The 18,708-nt window shown below is 40.4% G+C and overlaps 1 protein-coding gene across 6 annotated transcripts in view; it reads right to left on the reverse strand.

The window, feature by feature from the left end:
• ptprk (protein tyrosine phosphatase receptor type K) overlaps positions 1–18,708 on the reverse strand; it is a 607,729-nt gene that overhangs the window by 177,899 nt on the left and 411,122 nt on the right. For all 6 annotated transcript variants that reach the window (XM_078212848.1, XM_078212849.1, XM_078212847.1 and 3 more), the window contains exon 8: positions 11,937–12,236. In XM_078212848.1, coding sequence (XP_078068974.1) covers positions 11,937–12,236 — 300 coding nt within the window. The remainder of the gene's footprint in view (positions 1–11,936; positions 12,237–18,708) is intronic.

The raw sequence follows: 18,708 nt of genomic DNA on the forward strand, positions 1-18,708 counted from the left end.
TGATGTTTGTTACAATAAAGAGTGAACGGCGAGGGGGGGGGGGAAACTCCAAGTGCCGATAGTCCACATGCTGGGTTGCATATTCTTAATGCAGCATTTTAAGTTATTTGGGCTAAGTACAGGGCCAGCACACCTGCACAAAGAGAAAACAGGGCACAAAAACTGGTTCATGTGACTCAGAAGCAGGGATTCATATCACAGAAGAGTCTCAGGCAGGGAACAGGGAGAGATCCCAAAGAATTCCCAAGGAGGGAACAGGGAGAGATCAGAGTTAAGAAAGAGGAGCAGAATTCATCTCCAGGCAGAAAAGTCAGTGCTGGCAAAGGTTCCAGGATTTAGGGCTTGAGTAATCTTGAAGAGCTGAAAAGTTCACTGGTTCCATGCGGAAAGGGTTAGGACTTCGAAGAAGTCCTGGGAGTCACACATAGAACTGGGTACGAGCCAAGAGACCAGAGTTCAAAGAAACCCAGGGCAGTGCCAGCTCAATGAAGCCAAAGAGCTGAAAGGCTTGAATGCATACTCAGGAGTCCAGGGAAATGGAGGCTTGGGGGGACAAGAGTGAAATATCCGAGATGTGCCATCATTGAGGTTGCCCGAGTTGGAGTTTATTCTGAGGCAAGATCTTCAAAGGTGAAGCCGAGAATCCTTTACGAGGGGGCCAAAAGTTTCAACGTGATTGGCTGAGCACAGCATTTACTGACGTCTGGGCAGCCATGCCTTGTGGTGTCTTCAACCCCACTATTTACCTGTTAATTCACATGCAGCTCACATTAATGCTGAGTGTAATATGATGGTTGGAAATTGTTTTATCTTTCTCATTTTGCAGAGTGAAATGTATTTTTGTTTGTTCAAGACCTGTGAAATCGTGTGGGTATATTCACTCAGCAGTACCTGGAATCTCAAACTTGGTCCACTTTAAACAAAACATCATTGGTCCTGAACTGAATCTTATCAAAGACTAGAGGGTTGCTTCAGGTTCACAACATGCTCTGTTTGACCAGTCCATGCCTTTTCACAGCAGTCAGAAGTTTGTAATCACAAATTTTGCCACAAATGCTATGCTCGTCAAGATAGATCATAAATGCCTAATGCAAGCAGCACTTCTCTAACAAGAGACTGTGCCTGCACAATTCAACACTTAACCCAATAGAAATTGGGTCCAACGTACGTACGGAACATAGCAGCCAATTGAAAAGTATTTCTGCAGCAAAACATTCTTCAGTTTTTATTCGATTCTGTATTCCCAGTCACATATCTACCACAGATATGGCTGACCAAACACCAAAAATTGAAATACTCCTTCGAACCTGCGCATACAAAAATATAAATAACATTGCGCATTTCATTGCATTCTTATTGTACTTCATCAACTGTAAAATGCTTTTGAGATGTCTACAGTTGGTGAAAAACACTATATAAATGCAAGTTTTTCTTTCTTTAATAATTCATTGATTGTTTTCACTGATTACAGCATGCTGCTTTCTGCTGCTGTTTTGGATACACCTAAAACAAAGCTAGTCGCACTAAAAAGACATTCTTAAAAAAGTCAATTTTGCCAACATGAAATAGAGAATCATACTACTCCAATATTTTTCAGCATAATTAGTGTCATCATCCGAGCAAATCAATTAGTTTAAGCTGTAAAATTGTCCTTGGTTGCACCTATTACTTAAAGGAACGATGAATATACATAAAACTGCATGATTCAAATAAAATTTGTCCTCGGGTGAATTAAACTTCTTTACTGCCTCAAGACAGGCAGGCATGAAACTACTATATGTGGAAACTTCAAACATTGTATTATGTATAAAGAGATTTATCTTTTATGACTGGCCAATTTCCCTGACGTTGCACATGAGAAGCGAAGACCAAGTGCAGTTTTCAGATGAAAAAGGTCTCGGTATAATTGGACCAGGGTGAGAAGGTGGTGTTCAGTCCCTAGTTTGAAGTTATACATTCCATCCTTTTGCCAAAACCTCCAGTAATTTGGGAGTCAAAGCAGTCGAGCAGGTTGTAGCACAAACATTTCTTGGCAATACAGGCAAAGGACCAGGAGATGCAAAACAGAGGTACTGAAACATCAGTACTTGTGGGGGGATTTCATTCCAGCAATTAAATCATTGTACAGGTAGCTTTGATTACAAACATATCACAGAAATTAAAAAACAAAAGTTAATTGCAAGTGTGCACATTTAAGCTGTTTGATGTATTTTATATAGCTCGTTAATAGTTTGTTCTCAGCCAGCATTCAGCTGCATTTTGAATTTTGATAAAATGTGATAAGATAAAAGCTTTGCTCTGTGTATTTTGATTCTATATTCTACCTATTTGATTTTGAATTGGATTTATTGTCACATGTATTACTATACAGTGAAAGATATTGTTTCTTGTGCGCGATACAGACAAAGCACATTGTTCATAGAGAAGGAAACAAGAGGGTGCAGAATGTAGTGTTACAGTCATAGCTCGGGTGTAGAGAAAGATCAACATAATGCAAGGTAGGTTCTTTCATCTCGGTCCTAAACTCCCCTCAAACCATTTTGATTTCCACCCATTATGCTTTAAAACCCATACCTTTCACCACTTCTCATTTCCCCTCTGGTTGGAGAGTCTAGATGTCTAGAACCAGAGGTCACAAAATAAGGGAGAAGCCACTTCGGACTGAGATGAGGAGAATTTTTTTCACTCGGAACATTGTGAATCTTTGGAATTCTTTACCACAGAGGACTGTGGAAGCTCGAACATGGAATATGTTTGAAGTAGAGATTAACAGATTTCTAAGTGTCATTGACGTAAAGGGATATAGGGATAGTGTGCGGGGAAAAAGACATTGAAGTGGATGATCAGCCATGATCGTATTAAATGGTGGAGCTGCCTCAATGGAGTGAATGGCCTATTCATGGCTCCAATGGCATCCCTCCTGCTTCACCCCTCCCCACAACACACCTCGATTTTCATTCCTTTAGAATGGTATCCATTTCAATCATGTATTTGAGAAGTGCATAGGATTGGTTACTGACAAAAAATATTCTGTATATGTGTAAGAATACATTTTTACATCAATTCTTGCTGTTGTACCACAAACCAAAGATGCAAGGTGTGTGTCTGGGCAGAAGGAGTTTACAGTATACAAAGCATAATCTTGAATGAAAACATATGCCTGCTTTATTAAATATGTAGTCTGAATTGAATTTAGAATGCAGTGTAGACCTATTTACAGACATAAATGGCATTTTGGCAATTTTCCCCAAACACATATTGGAGAAAAAGTAATAGATACTATAAGCAGCTATTTGGGACATAATGTTTTTAATTTGCGTTAGTTACAAGAAACATTGTGATTCTGTAATCCCATTGGTTATGATGCCAGCATGTCAGACGTTGGTGTGTTATTTCGAATAGTTTGTTCTGAGAGTATGTTCCTCCCAATGACACAGAAGGCACAGCAACAGCTGCAGACTTTGAAAGTCCCAAATGCAAAGTCTTTGTTAGATTTGTCCCTTCTACTGGATTTGCTTCATTATGAGGGTGAATGCCCTGTAAACAGAGGATGGGGCAAGTTTGGTTTCTGACATCGAGTGCCCTCGGGCCCATTTTTAATCATAAACTCATTCAAGTATTTGCATAAAATTATTTTGGTTGCTATTTTAACAAAGATATTGATTCACTTAAAATAGATGGTCTAATCGCTCTGCTAAAACAGCAAAGAAATTTGAAATCAATCTACTGAAGTATTTATTACTGTTATGCATAGTATAATTTCAATCCATTTACGTTGTTTAGCCTCTAGGGTTTACTGTTTTTCATTCTTTCATGGGATGTGGGCGTTGCTGGCTGGGCCAGCATTTATGGCCCATTCCCAACTGCCCTTGAGGGTCAAAAATCAACCGCATTGCTGTGGCTCTGGAGTCGCATGTAAATAGAGAAAGTAGTAGCAGGAGTAAGCCATTTGGCCCATTGAGCCTGCTCCATTGCATTAATTGTGATCATGGCTGATCACGCAACTCAGTAATCTGTTTTCTCTTTCCCATATCCGTTGATTCCTTTAGCCCCAAGAGCCATAACCAACTCTTCTTGGAAACATACAATGTTTTGGCCTCAACTGTTTTCTGCGTTAGAGAATTCTACAGGTTGATCACTTTCTGGATGAAGACATTTCTCCTCATCTCAGTCCTAAATGGTTAACCCCATATCCTCAGACTGTGATCCTTGGTTCTGGACTCCCCCACTATCCAGAACATCCATCCTGCATTACCCTGTCTAATCCTGTTTGAATTTTATAGGTTACTATGAAATTCCCCTTCATTCTTCTAAATTCCAGCAAATATAATCCTAATTGATTCAATCTCTCCTCATATGTCAGCCCCATCGTTCCAGGAAGCAGTCTGGTAAATCTTTGCTGCACTCTCTCTATAGCAAGAACATCCTTTATCAGATAAGGAAACCAAAACTGCACACAATATTCCAGATGTGATCGCACCAAGGCCCTGTATAACTGCAGCAAGATATCTCTGCCCTTGTAATCAAATTCTCTCCCGATGAAGCCAACATATCATTTACCTTCTTTACTGTCTATTGTACCTGCATGCTTACCTTCAGCAATTGGTTGATAAGGTCACACCGGTCTCGTTGCATATTCCCCTCTTTCAATTTACAGCCATTCAGATGATCTGCCTTTATGTTTTTGCTCCCAAAGTTGATAACCTCAGTTATCCACATTATACTACACCTGCCATGTATTTGCCGACGCAACTTGTCCAAATCACACTGAAGCATCTCTGCATTCTTCTTACAGCTCACCCTCCTACCCAGCTTTGTGTCATCTGCAAATTTGGAGACATTATTTAATTCCCTCTTCCAAGTCATTAACATACAGAGTGAATAGCTGGGGTCCTAACACTGATCTCTGCGGTGCCCCACTAGTCACTGTCTGTCACTTGGAAAAAGAGCCATTATTCCTCCTCTTTGTTTCCTGTCTGCCAACTACTTTTTAAAAATCCATCTCAAGGTACTACCCTCAATCCTACACACTTCAATTTTACTTGCTAATCTTTCACGTAGACTTTGTCGAAAGCCTTCTGAAAGTCCACTGGCTTCTCCTCATCAGCTCTATTAGTTTTATCCTCGAAGAACTCAGTGGATGTGTCAAGCATGATTTTCCTTTCGTAAATCTATGCTGACTCTGTCTGACCCTGCCACTGCTTTCCAAGTGCTCTCCTATTAAATCTTTTATAATGGACTCTAGCATTTTCTCCATTACCAATGTCAGGCTGACTGGTCTATAATTCCCTGTTTTCTTTTAAATAGTGGGGTTACATTATCTTCCAATCTGTAGGAACTGTTTCTGAGTCTATAGGATCTCAAAAGATGACCACCAATGCATCCACTATTTCCAGGGCTACTTCCTTTAGTACTCTGGTATGTAGATTATCAGGCCCTGAGGTTTATTGGCCTTCAATCCAAATTTCCCTGACCCCATTTCCCTGCTAATATTGACCTCCTTCATTTAACTCCCTCTCATCAAACCCGAGTCCCCAGAGGATTGCCTTGGGTCTCTGGAATACTAGTCCAGTGACAATACCACTACGTCCCTGCCCCTCATTTGCACTTCCTCCTGCCTTAAAACCTTGGTGGCCAGCAATTTAAGGAACTTAAGGAGTTTAATTTGCAGCAGAGAAAATGTTGAATAAAATTTTACATCAAATCAGTGGATTCTTCCCAATCGTAAATTCTTACAAAACAGAAGTTTGTTTTTGTTGTTAACTTCCTGACAAAGCAACATACAGCTTGTGTGATTGATCGGAGGTGTAACTGACTCCACGCAGCAAGGACAGATTGTGTGTATCTGAATCAAAACTTGAGAGCCAGTCCCCATCTCCAATTATCATGCTGCATGACCCATGCTCTATAAACACTGATATTATAGAAAATTATAAAATTGAGTGAGAGGTGGCCCACATATACTAAATTGTGTCCCGTATCCTAATTTGAGAGAAGGAAAGCACTGACCGCAACAATGTAGCCATCCAGATCCCTTAAATGAAGGAAAAGTTGGCCAATAATCCCAAATGGAAATCAGCAGTGTAAATTATAAATAGAGATTTTGCTTTTCAGTTTCTACCAGCTCATTTAGCACGGGTGAACAGTTGCAATAAATGCCTGCATTTTTATGGCACGTTTAATGTAGAAAGACTCTCTTTACAGAAGCATAAATCAGACAAATGTTGACATCGATGGTGGAGGAGATATCAAGGAGGCCAGATGTTGGCTGATAGCTTAGTCAAAGAAATTAATTTTAAGGGGGATAGAACATAGAAAAAATACAACACAAACAGGCCCTTCGGCCCACAAGTTGCGCCGGTCATGTCCCTACCTACCTAGGCTTATATATAGGCTTACCTATAACCCTCATAGAAATCATAGAAACCCTACAGTACAGAAAGAGGGCATTAGGCCCATCGAGTCTGCACCCACCACAATCCCACCCAGGCCCTACCCCCATATCCCTACATATTTATCCACTAATCACTCTAACCTACGCATCTCAGGACACTAAGGGCAATTTTTAGCATGGCCAATCAACCTAACCCGCACATCTTTGGACTGTGGGAAGAAACCGGTCATGTCCCTCCCTACCTCAATCCTATTAAGTCCCATGTACTCATCCAGAAGTTTCTTAAAAGACCCTATCGAGTTTGCCTCCACCACCACTGACGGCCGATTCCACTCACCCACCTCCCTGAGTGAAAAACTTATCCCTGACATCTCATCTGTACCTACGCCCCAGCACCTTAAACCTGTGTCCTCTCGTAGCAGCCATTTCAGCCCTGGGAAAAAGCCTCCAAGAATCCACCCGATCTATACCTCTCAACATCTTGTACACCTCTATCAGGTCACCTCTCATCCTTCGTCTCTCCAAGGAGAAAAGACCGAGTTCCCTCAGCCTATCCTCATAAGGCATGCCAACCAATCCAGGCAATATCCTTGTAAATCTTCTCTGCACCCTTTCAATCATTTCCACATCCCTCCTGTAATGAGGCAACCAGAACTGAGCACAGTACTCCAAGTGGGGTCTAACAAGCGTCTTATAAAGCTGCATCATTATCTCCCGACTCCTAAACTCAATCCCTCGATTGATGAAGGCCAGCACACCATATGCCTTCTTAACCACCTCCTCTACCTGCAAGGCCGATTTAAGAGTCCTATGGACCCGGACCCCAAGGTCCTTCTGATCCTCTACACTGCTAAGAGTATTACCCTTGATATTATTTATATTCCTTCATCCCATTTGACCTGCCAAAATGGACCACTACACATTTATCTGGGTTGAAGTCCATCTGCCACTTCTCCGCCCAGTCTTGCATCCTATCTATGTCACGCTGCAGCTTCTGACATCCCTCCAACCTATCCACAACACCACCAACCTTTGTGTCGTCAGCAAACTTACCAACCCATCCCTCCACTTCCTCATCCAGGTCATTTATGAAAATGACAAACAGCAAGGGACCCAGAACAGATCCCTGGGGCACTCCACTGGTGACCGACCTCCATTCAGAAAAAGACCCATCTACAACCACACTCTGCCTTCTGCAGGCAAGCCAGTTCTGAATCCGCAAGGCAACAGCCCCTTGGATCCCATGCCCTCTCACTTTCTCGAGAAGTCTTGCATGGGGGACCTTATCGAACGCCTTGCTGAAGTCCATGTAAACCACATCTACCGCTTTTCCTTCGTCAATGTGTTTAGTCACATTTTCAAAGAACTCCACCAGGCTCATAAGGCATGATTGGCCTTTGACAAAGCCGTGCTGACTACTTTTGAGCATACTAAACTTCTCTAAATGTTCATAAATCCTGTCCCTCAGGATCTTCCCCATCAACTTACCAACCACTGAGGTTGGACTCACCGGTCGGTAATTTCCTGGGCTATCCCTATTCCCTTTCTTGAATATAGCAACCACATCCGCAATCCTCCAATCCTCCGGAACCTCTCCCGTCTCCATCGACGATGCAAAGATCATCCCCAGAGGCTCTGCAATCTTTTCCTTCGCCTCCCACAGTCACCTGGGGTACATCCCATCCGGTCCCGGCGACTTATCTATCTTGATGCTATTCAAAATTTCCAACACATCCTCTTTCTTAATGTCCACATACTGAATCTTTTCGGTCCGCCTCAATCCTGTAGTACAACCACCCAGGTCTTTTTCCACCGTGAATACAGAGGTAAAATATTCATTAAGCACCTCTGCTATTTCTTCCGGTTCTGTACAGACTCTCACCTTCACCTTTTATAGGTCCTATTCCTTCACATCTCATCCTTTTACTCTTCACATATTTATAGAATGCCTTAGGGTTCTCTTTAATCTTACCTGCCAAGGCCTTCTCGTGACCCCTTCTGGCTCTCCTAATGTCTTTCTTAAGTCCCTTCCTACAAGCCGTATACTCACATAGATCCCTATAATCGCCTAGCTCTCTTAATGTAGAAGTGACACAGACAGACAGACAGACAGACAGACAGACAGACAGACAGACAGACACACACACACACACACACAGACACACACACAGACACACACACAGACACACACACAGACACACACACACACACACAGACACACACACAGACACACACACAGACACACACACAGACACACACACACACACACACACACATACACAGACACACAGACACACACACAGACACACACACAGACACACACACAGACACACACACAGACACACACACAGACACACACACACACACACACGAATAAAATCCCAGATATTACAGCCTAAACTGTCAAAAACATAGTTGCAAACAAGAGGGGGGTGATGTGGATGGGAATGGGAACGGGTGGCCGGAGAGGGGGAGGGGGAACGAAAGCCTTTTTGGTATATGATAAGATTATGCAAGGAATATATTGGAATTCCATTACTTCGATTTGATTGAATTTTAGCAAAACCATTTGAAACTGAAATTTACGCAGGGAGAATCCTGCCAGAGAAATGAAATCAAACATGAGAGAGAAAGGTTTAAGAGGGGTCAGCTGGTGTGCAAAAATCATTCTTATTCTTCAATCTGAATTTGCTGCTTGATGTTAAGTTCTGGCAAAATCGTCACTTTGGCACCTTCTAACTTCATTGGACTAACTGACTATAACAAAATATAATTTTGTTACTTGTGCACCCAGAGCAAATGTTAACCTATTCTAACTTCTGGTTGAATTTGTTCAATTCAGATCGATTTATCTGAATGCAGTCTGCTACTGATAGCCACATTCTTAATTAGGTTGTATTTTTCTCTCCATGAGAAATGAATTTAAATTTTGATTCAACATACCATTCTTCTCACTGTTTTGTGTGGAATTTCTTCCAAATTACAACGAAGGGATTCGAAAGTATGAATGGAAAGCTTACCCCAGGGAAGAGTCACATAATTTGGAAGAAATTCCTGATGCTCCTGTTCTATACTCAGAGGGAAAATCAAACACTCAACTTCGCTGGTGCTGTCCATCTGTGCTGAAAAACTCAGCAAGTTAACCATGGCAACTACCACTGTCTTGGCAACCAGCTGCACTGCACAATCACAGCGATACAGCACATTTAGAATGAAAGGCAAAGACAGCAGGAGGCTATGGTAGGCGACAATTGCTTGCTGGAAGATTCTTTACTCTGTTCAGGTAACAACTTCAGGCACCAACTGGTCCATTTAAAGCATATAAAACTCACCTGGGAAACAACATCATTGTCTCAATACCGAAATTTGCAGAACATCCATTAGAGGTGGCCCATATTTTAAACTAGGATAGAGTTAAGCCCTTTTCAGCAAATTCTGAGAAAACAGAACTTTCTTTAAAGGAATGAGAAACATGTCCCAGGTCTTTCCATAGTTTAACTGTAGGACATTAGTACAGCCTCATGATTGAAATAAAACAATGCCATATTAATTTTTTAAAATTGGCACGTTGATTAATGCATTGATGAATTCAACAGAGAACTACTTACAGAATATTTCAACCAATTAGCTGTTGTTATTTTTTTTATGAGAAGTCTTAAATGTGATTAGCTATTTAGCCTGCTGTGCTGCCGAATGCCACAGAATCTGTACAGTTAACATTGGAATGAAAAGATTGTTGAAAAATGTGAAATCCACACCACTGAGGTAGCTAGGCCTTTGTGGGAATATTTTGAGGTCAGTGACAAGCACCATAACTTTGCGAGTGACGGCAAAAATTCAGACCATTGTTTCCTTGTGATATTGTGGTGACAAAACTAAATGTAAAGAAATTGTTCAGTCGGGGATGGGGCGCGATTCTCCGATCTTGTCTGCGCCCGCCCCGCTGCAAGTGAGAACGGAGAATTTGGCGTTTCAGAAAAACTCAATTAACTTTCAGTAGCACCGGAGAATTCCAGCCGCAAATGAGGATGAAGGTTTTCGGCCATGGTCTGTAATGCAAGTTGGCTGCTGATGAGTTTCATCTGAGACTTTCATGATGGCCAAATGAACACTTTTATTGCTGGAACCACGCAGAAGCTGTGATGCCTCAGAGAAAAGTTGGCCAATTTGTGCAGATAATGAGCGCAATGAATGTCAGTCTGAGATCCGACGAGAGTGAACATCAAACTATACACCTTCACCACATCAATGCACTGCGACCAGGGTTCTAACATAGTGAACAAGTGCAGATCACTGAGGTGAACCTCCAAATTAGCTTGTTTACGCAAGTATGCCATTTCAGGAACTATGTAAAAACAGAATGGGTTGCAATTTCATCACTAATTAAAGCATAAACTGTAATGGAAAGGTTAACATTTGCAAATGATTACTGCTCCTCATATATCATTCTCCTTTTTCAAAATCATCTTTGGTCTGATCAAAAAAATGCATTTGATTCATCAGTCCTCACAAACTATTGCCACATCTCCACCCTACCTTGGAACATTTTGTCACTTTCTAGATTCATGCCTATCTCTTCCTTATTTACATGCTCAGCTCTCTTCAATCAGTTTCCATCTCAACCCATAGCACTGAAATGACTCCAACAAACATCACCAACAATATTCATCATTAGTGATCATGGTATATAATTTCTCCTTCACCCCTTTGCTTCTTGTGAGAAAGCTGATCACAACATCTTGTTCAAAAGCCTCTCCTTTGTCGTTTAACTCAGTATAACTGCCCTCATTCAGTTTCACTCATCTATCTGATTGTACCAGAGCCTATCCACTGTTTGTGTGCTAGCAGATAACTTAAATGACATGCCGTCTTGAATAGACCACAATTTTCTTCAGCTGAACTTTGGGAAGATTGAAGCCCTTTTTAACTCGTACCAAAAGCTCTGTACACTTGCCACCAATCATATTGCTTCCTCAATTGCTGGACTTATCCTATTCAAGCTTGAATTCAGCCACATGATCTCCATAATACTGCCCACTCCTACCTCAGCTCAACTCCCTACTGTTTAAGTGCATTTCCTCACCTTTGTCGCCTCCAGAATCACCTAATACTCCAATGCTCTTGCGGCCAATCTGCAATCCTCTATCCTCCAGAAAACACCGAACACTCTTGTTATTTCTTTTTACACAGCCTTGAAGTGTCATGAAACATTTTTCTTTAACACTAAAGATTGATTAAAAATTCCGGAACTCCAGCACAAATGTATTTTTAATACAGCCAATATGATACTCGCCCATAACCTTAATAGTGTCCCAGAAAATCTAACTAACTTGCATGGACTTGCCTGCAATTAATCACATCCCCACAATTTATGTTAAAGATGCCATCCTTTTTCTAACCAAGAAGCATTTTGCAGAGTGCTGTAAAAGCTGCACCAATAAATGAATGCATTTCCTAATTCATAGAACATAAGTGAAAGTTTGCATAATGTAAACAAATTTTGCACTGTAATCATGGCAACCACATGAAATATAATAATTACCATCTTCATCTGTTTGAATGACAACCTCTTCACTCTCCTTTCTTCCTTCCGGATTTGTCAGAATCATCTTGATACTGATGTTTGTGTAAGGTGGCAGGTGTTGAATAATAAGCTGAGGTGCTTTTTGATCCATTTCCATGCACTCTGCTTTGCTTTGGTTGTGACCGAAGTAGTGGTAGCACACAGTGACGTTGAACGTATGACACCGTGTGACATTGTAGCCCAAAGACTCCAATTCAACAGCAAGCTGTCTGGCATGTATCTCTGCAATTTTCAGGCTTTTCGGTGACCTCATGGGTTCTATTCAGGGAAAAAAAGAGACAATTTTAAAAGTTGTAGATTGACATAAATTAAAATATTTTCACTACTGTAACATCTAACATACAATTTAACTGGCAAACATAAAAAACTTTAATCCTAGAAGCTGCTGAAGAAAGTCTTCTCCAAGAATCTCAGCAACTTACTTGCACCCATGACAAAAACAGGAAAATATAAGGAAGTAGTTTACCTAAAGGGAAATGTATAAATCGTAGAAATGATTCTTTCATCTGGCCTTTCCAGCAAATAATGGTTCTAACAGACAAAGAACCTTGTGTAAGCATGCTCCCCGTGAATGTCACTTCCCACTGGACGGCCAGATTGAAGAATTACTATTATTGCATTTGAATATCTCATTAACAGACTGCAGTGACTTCGAAATTTGGAATTGTACAGCTAAACAGAATAGGGTGGAATCAAGAATCAAGCTCGAAGTGTACTTCAATGCAATCTCATTGTAGAACCAGCGTCATTAAGTTAATGAAGAACGAAGGGGTTAAAATCACTGAGCACAGCAGATTTTCCTTGAGAAATTTGTTGTGAAGTTCCCAGAGTTGCAGATGGGCTACACAAACAAGCTGAAACAGGGACAAGAGAATGAGAACTTTGATCAACCACAAGGAGAAAAGCCATAATAGCCAAGGTCTGTCTGCAGGTGTGGGTGTTTGGATGATGTAGCCATATAGATGTGCTTCATTAGTAATTGAATATTATAAAGAGACAAGTGCTTAGAGGTTGTAATTGGTTAAGTATATTCACCCGACATAGATGAAGTAATTAGAACTATCAGCTGTAATTGGGTATCAATGATATCAGAACAAATGTATATTTGTGATTGGTATATGCAAATTACTTGTAAGAAAAGCAAAGGCATAATTACTGTTGCAATGTATCACACAGGAAATCCGTATGTCACCTCGTGGAGGTAGACTTCCCTACTAAACCTTAAATAAAGGCAGATTTAAACTCCAAAAATCTTCATCTGGTCTCTCAAGGGGAATGAAGTTTGAGATAACAGGATAGTGGGTAAAGTTCCCTAACAAAGAACTTGGCACAACTATTGCATTTTCTTTCCTGTTCAATAAATTTGTGCAAACATTTTGTTTGTTATTTCTTTGCAGCACTTCTATAATGGGCAACGCTATTTGAGTGCAGCTGCTACCCCACGTGCTATTTGCATTTTCTGTCGCCGGCATTATTTTCTGCTTTGATATTATGTTAAAGTTTCAGCTATCATAAAGGAAACTTGTGTTTTTTTGAAGGTCAAGCAACACAACTCTAGAACACTGCTTCAGGAATTCCTCATGGTATTGCCTCTGGCCGAAACATCTTTAGCTCCTTCACCAATGTCCTTCCCTCCGAAATGATGTCAGAAGTGGGAATATTTCCGAATGACTCCATAATGTCCAATACAACTTGCAATTCCTTGGATACAGAAGAGAGCAACGACCTTCAATGACAGGTCGTTACTCGCATGCGGTGAGGCCTGGACAATATTCAGGCTAGGGCAAAATGGCAGGTAATATTCATGCCAAACAAGGACTCAACTAGACATGGCTTTAGGTGGTGCAGACCTGCCTGGCATCTACAACTGTCACCCCGCCCCATTCCACCCCCTCCCTCCCTCCACAATCTTGACCTTGTAGGCCAGAAAGCAGCAGAACATATCTCATGCCAGTGAACATGCTTTGTCGTGCCAGTGAACATGTTTTATTTGTCACTACGTATCGCAAGGCTGTCAAAACCAGATGCTGTTATTTGCCTTTAGTCAGAATATAAGAAACTTAAAAATACAAATCTGAAGCTAATTACTAGATTAGTGGCCTGAGAAAAGATGAAGTAGGCCAACACATTTATTTTTCTGTGCGAGGTTGCCAGAGTTAATAAGTGCAAGGGCTATACCCCTCCATTTGCATTCAATCTACAGGTATATTTAGTATGGATATATGCCTCGAACAGTATGAGATTTCTGATCAAGTCAGGCTGGAAGTTAGTTTTGCTTAAATGAAGATGCATATCATTCAGAAAATTAGCAGCAGGTCTGGGAATATTCCATGTATGCCAGCTGATTTCAGATGCTTGTAAACACAGTTGCATCCTGCTAGCATGGTGATGGCCAGATGTCAGCTAATACTGTGATGTCAACTAAAAATCTGCATCTGCCTATAATTCAGGGGAAAATGGATGACTTTTTAATGGAAATGTGTCAAAGTGGTACTGCATACATTAGAGCTTTTATGGAGAAGAATAGCAGTGTAATGAAAATGATAAACAATAATTAATAATTTGCGTCAGTTTTGTAAGTGGCAGTTAAGTTGCACAATTAGTGTAATTAGTATCCAGTATGGCTAGCTGGCATGATAGATCACAATCCAGATTTTGTTGACTCTCTTCTAGTATGATGTATAGGGCAATTTAGCAGCTTTGAACATTTCACATGCAACAGCTGTGGCGGCCTCATGCTAGGTCTTTGGCATCTGTCAGCACAGTTTCAAAATGTTTAACGTTGATGGTGCTTTCAATTTGATTTTTTCCCCCTTCAGAGCTAATGAATCCTGCTGAAGTATGTATTAGTATGCTAGAGGCATATTATAAAAATACTTTGAAACTTGAGGGAAATTAACTTAAAAAGTGGTAAGCGTCCATATAGTTTTAAAAAATAAATAACAGCCATTCTCCCATGTTTACTGCAACGTTAGTGCACTCAGATACCGCCTTCAAAGGACTTCTACATTAAAGGGACCCTGTTGTCAGGAAATTGTTCAATTTTCTAGCGCTACATTATTGGATAGGCAACATTTTGTAAGTAGCAAACTCATATGTGCCTCAAAGAAATTACTTCTGTGAGAGTAACTTGAAATTTCTAGACACTTATTTTTAAACAGTCAAGCTAGTTGGATGTATTAAATGTTCAATCGTTGTGTTGTACAGTATTTTCACTATGACTTTTCATTTCTGTATTTCATTTTTACTATAAATAAATTTGGACTCACGTTACTGTCATTGACAAAGATATCATATGCACACCAAAATTACGGTTCCTGCAAGCGAAAGTCCATATTGGGAGTGTTTGACTGTGTAATCAGATTAAATATCTCATCCTTTTCTTGGAAAGGAGGTAGTACAAAAGATATTTAATTTTGATACCTGAAGGTTATTTAACTTAGCACATGATGACATGGACAGCAACATTTTGAATGAACTGAAGTAATGCTTGTGGAAGGTTACAACAATGTATCTCAGTCCATCATGCAAACCAGCCTCCCATCCGTTGGCTCTGTCTATACCTCCTGTTGCTTCGGAAAAGCAACCAGCATAATTAAAGGACCCCACGCACCCCTGACATACTCTCTTCCACCTTCTTCCATTGGGAAAAAGATTCAAAAGTCTGAGATCACACACCAAGAACAGCTTTTTCCCTGCTGCCATCAGACTTTTGAATAGGCCTACCATATATTAAGTTGATCTTTCTCTACACCTTAGCTATGACTGTAACATGACATTCTGCACCCTCCTTTCCTTCTCCCGTATGTACTCTATGAATGATATGCTTTGTCTGTATAGCACGCAAGAAACAATACTTTTCACTGTATACCAACACATGACAATAATAAATTGAATCAAATCAACAAGGCAGCCAACTAGGAAGGTGGAGGAGATATTGAACATCAAGGTTATAAACCATATGCACTTCAGTTTTAACGTGTTGGAAAGGATTGTTGGGGAGGTTGTAAAAAATGTAAAGGTAAAAGTGGGGGCTATTATAAAATTAAGAAAGTGGTCCTGGTGAAATGGTGAAAGAAACTGACCTTCGAAGGTATGCTATGGTTCTACATTTCAAGCCAGGCACTGGTGGCAGACTAAAGGCTTCAGAGTCACAGCACAGGTAAGTTAATCTGACAGGTTGGCTTCAAGTTTGACAATATTGCAATGGGGGTACCTTTGGCTTATCCAGCTCTTGATGTCAAAGAGTAAAGTGGAGAGTGTAGCAAAAGATTTCTCAATAGATAGGGAGACAAATAGGTAGAATAGGTGACAGCAGATGAAACGTGGAAGCTAACTCTACACTTCCTGCCAATGTCACCAAAAATGCAATATTTGAGCGAGCATCATTTAAGGCTATGCCAAATGGGAGGAGTTGCAAAACTTTCTTGAACTAAGCAAAACACTGACATTACATTCATTAGAACCATAGCTACTTTATCATTGTCTCAGGCCATCAGGATTTTACTCTGATTATTTGCAGTATTTTTGCTGCGATTATCGTATATCAGCATGATGAGCAGCCAAAGTCTACAGTGCCACGTTAGACTGAAGGAATGTTACTCAAATTTTCTCAGGAAAGGAAGAGAAATTTCCTTGGATTTGCAAACAAAAATCCAACAATAACCTTCATTTTGATAGTTAACATCCTGAAATACATTATAATTTTTGAGTTTTCCTGTCACTCTTCTATTAAATTGTCAACAGTTTGAACGAATGCCTGAAGTACTACTGCCTTCTATTACTTCAACTGGGAGCAATTAATCTTCCCATTGTGTTTTTTGTAATTCGTTCATGGGATATAGGGAAGTGCTAGAAAGGTCAGCATTGTTGGCATAATCCATTTATTTGCAGATGGTTATAAACTTGCTCTCACTCAGCAACCAGTTTCACTCTGTTCCGTTTAATAGGGGCCCAAATGAGCCCACAGTTAATGACCATCACAATTAATATCCAAAACGAAATGCATATGCATGACCAAAATTTCAAAACAAATTAAATCAAAACTCTCCACAATCTGTACAAAGTATTCGAACATCAGGTGTCCCTCCTTTCACATCCCCTAACAATTTCTTCATAGATGCACTCTTTTTGCAAAACAATTCAAAATTCCTTTGTCCTGCATTTATTTCAAGCCAGCTCATTCAAGGGGTAACCTTTTCTCACTTGCGTTTTTAATAGAATGTAATTCTATCACAATGAACAATTATCTACATAAAAGCCTATTAGCTGGCACTAATAATGAAAAGGTCACAGATTGAATCCTATTACAAGTTATTTATTTCCTTAGGGATGAAACAAGTTTATAACCATCATAAAGCAGGGCTTCTAAGTTGGACGAGAGTGAACTTCAATGGGATCAAAGGAAATCTAGCCTGGGTGAAATGGATCCAGAGATCGACTAGAAAAAACTATTAGAGCAATAGGTGTCTTTAAGGAGACGTTTCAGGCACAGGGTAGCTTCATTTCAACAAGGTGAAAGGCAATGGAAACAATGAAAGACGTTTAACAACACCAGTTTAAAGTCCAACAGGTTTATTTGGTAGCAAAAGCCACAAGCTTTCGGAGCCTTAAGCCCCTTCTTCAGGTGAGTGGGAATTCTGTTCACAAACAATTCCCACTCACCTGAAGGGGCTTAAGGTTCTGAACGCTTGTGGCTTTTGCTACCAAATAAACGTGTTGGACTTCAACCTGGTGTTGTTAAACTTCTTACTGTGTTTACCCCAGTCCAACGTCAGCATCTCCACATCAATGGACTTCAACCTGGTGTTGTTAAACTTCTTACTGTGTTTACCCCAGTCCAACGTCAGCATCTCCACATCAATGGATGTTGAGGGAGGTGGGGAATATAATGAAACAAAAACAAAAGGTGGTGCACAAAGCATGTCTGGTGAATTCATCACCAAGAACACGGCCAAATAGAATGTGCTGAGAGGGGACGTGAAGAGGAAAATGTGACTGATCAAGGCAGATTATGACAATACAATGGCAGATAAAATAAAAAGGAAACCCAAATTCTTCTAGTGACTTGTAAATAGTAAACATGCAGTTGGGGATAGTATGGGGCCTATTAGAGATATAGCAGTTCAGAGTAAGGCTAGAATACTTAAGTGTTTTGCATTGGTGTTTTTTAAGGAAGAGGATGCTGATAAAATAATCGGTCGAAGAGGGAATGTTAGAGGTAATGGATGGGATGAAAATTGATTGGAAAAATGTTCTGGAAAGGCTGGCTATGCTGTAGTGAATGGTTGTTTTTCAGACTGGAGGAAGTTAGAATGTGGTGCTCCCCAAGGGTTGGGGCATCAACCATTACTTTTGGTATACAGATTAGTTACTTTGATGTTGGAGTACAGAGTAAAAAGCATTTACCATTCATACCAAACTTGGCTGTGTGGCCAACAGTGAGGATGATATCAAAGAACTGCTAGAAGAATGAGCAGAGAAATTTAATACAAAGAAATATGAAGTGATTTTTTTGGTAGAAGGGATAGGCAATATAGACATAATGGCACAGTTCTAATATGCAGGGGCAGGCAGACCTCTATGTGGATAGATTTTTGGAGGTGACAGGACATATTGATATCATATAGAACCTTGGGATTCATAAATAGAGGTACGAGTTACAAAAAATGGGGAAGTTGTGAATCTTTCTAAAGATCTTATTTGGCCACAACTAAAGTATGGCATCCAG

This window comes from Mustelus asterias, chromosome 5, assembly GCF_964213995.1.
Source record: "Mustelus asterias chromosome 5, sMusAst1.hap1.1, whole genome shotgun sequence".
NCBI lineage: Eukaryota > Metazoa > Chordata > Chondrichthyes > Carcharhiniformes > Triakidae > Mustelus > Mustelus asterias.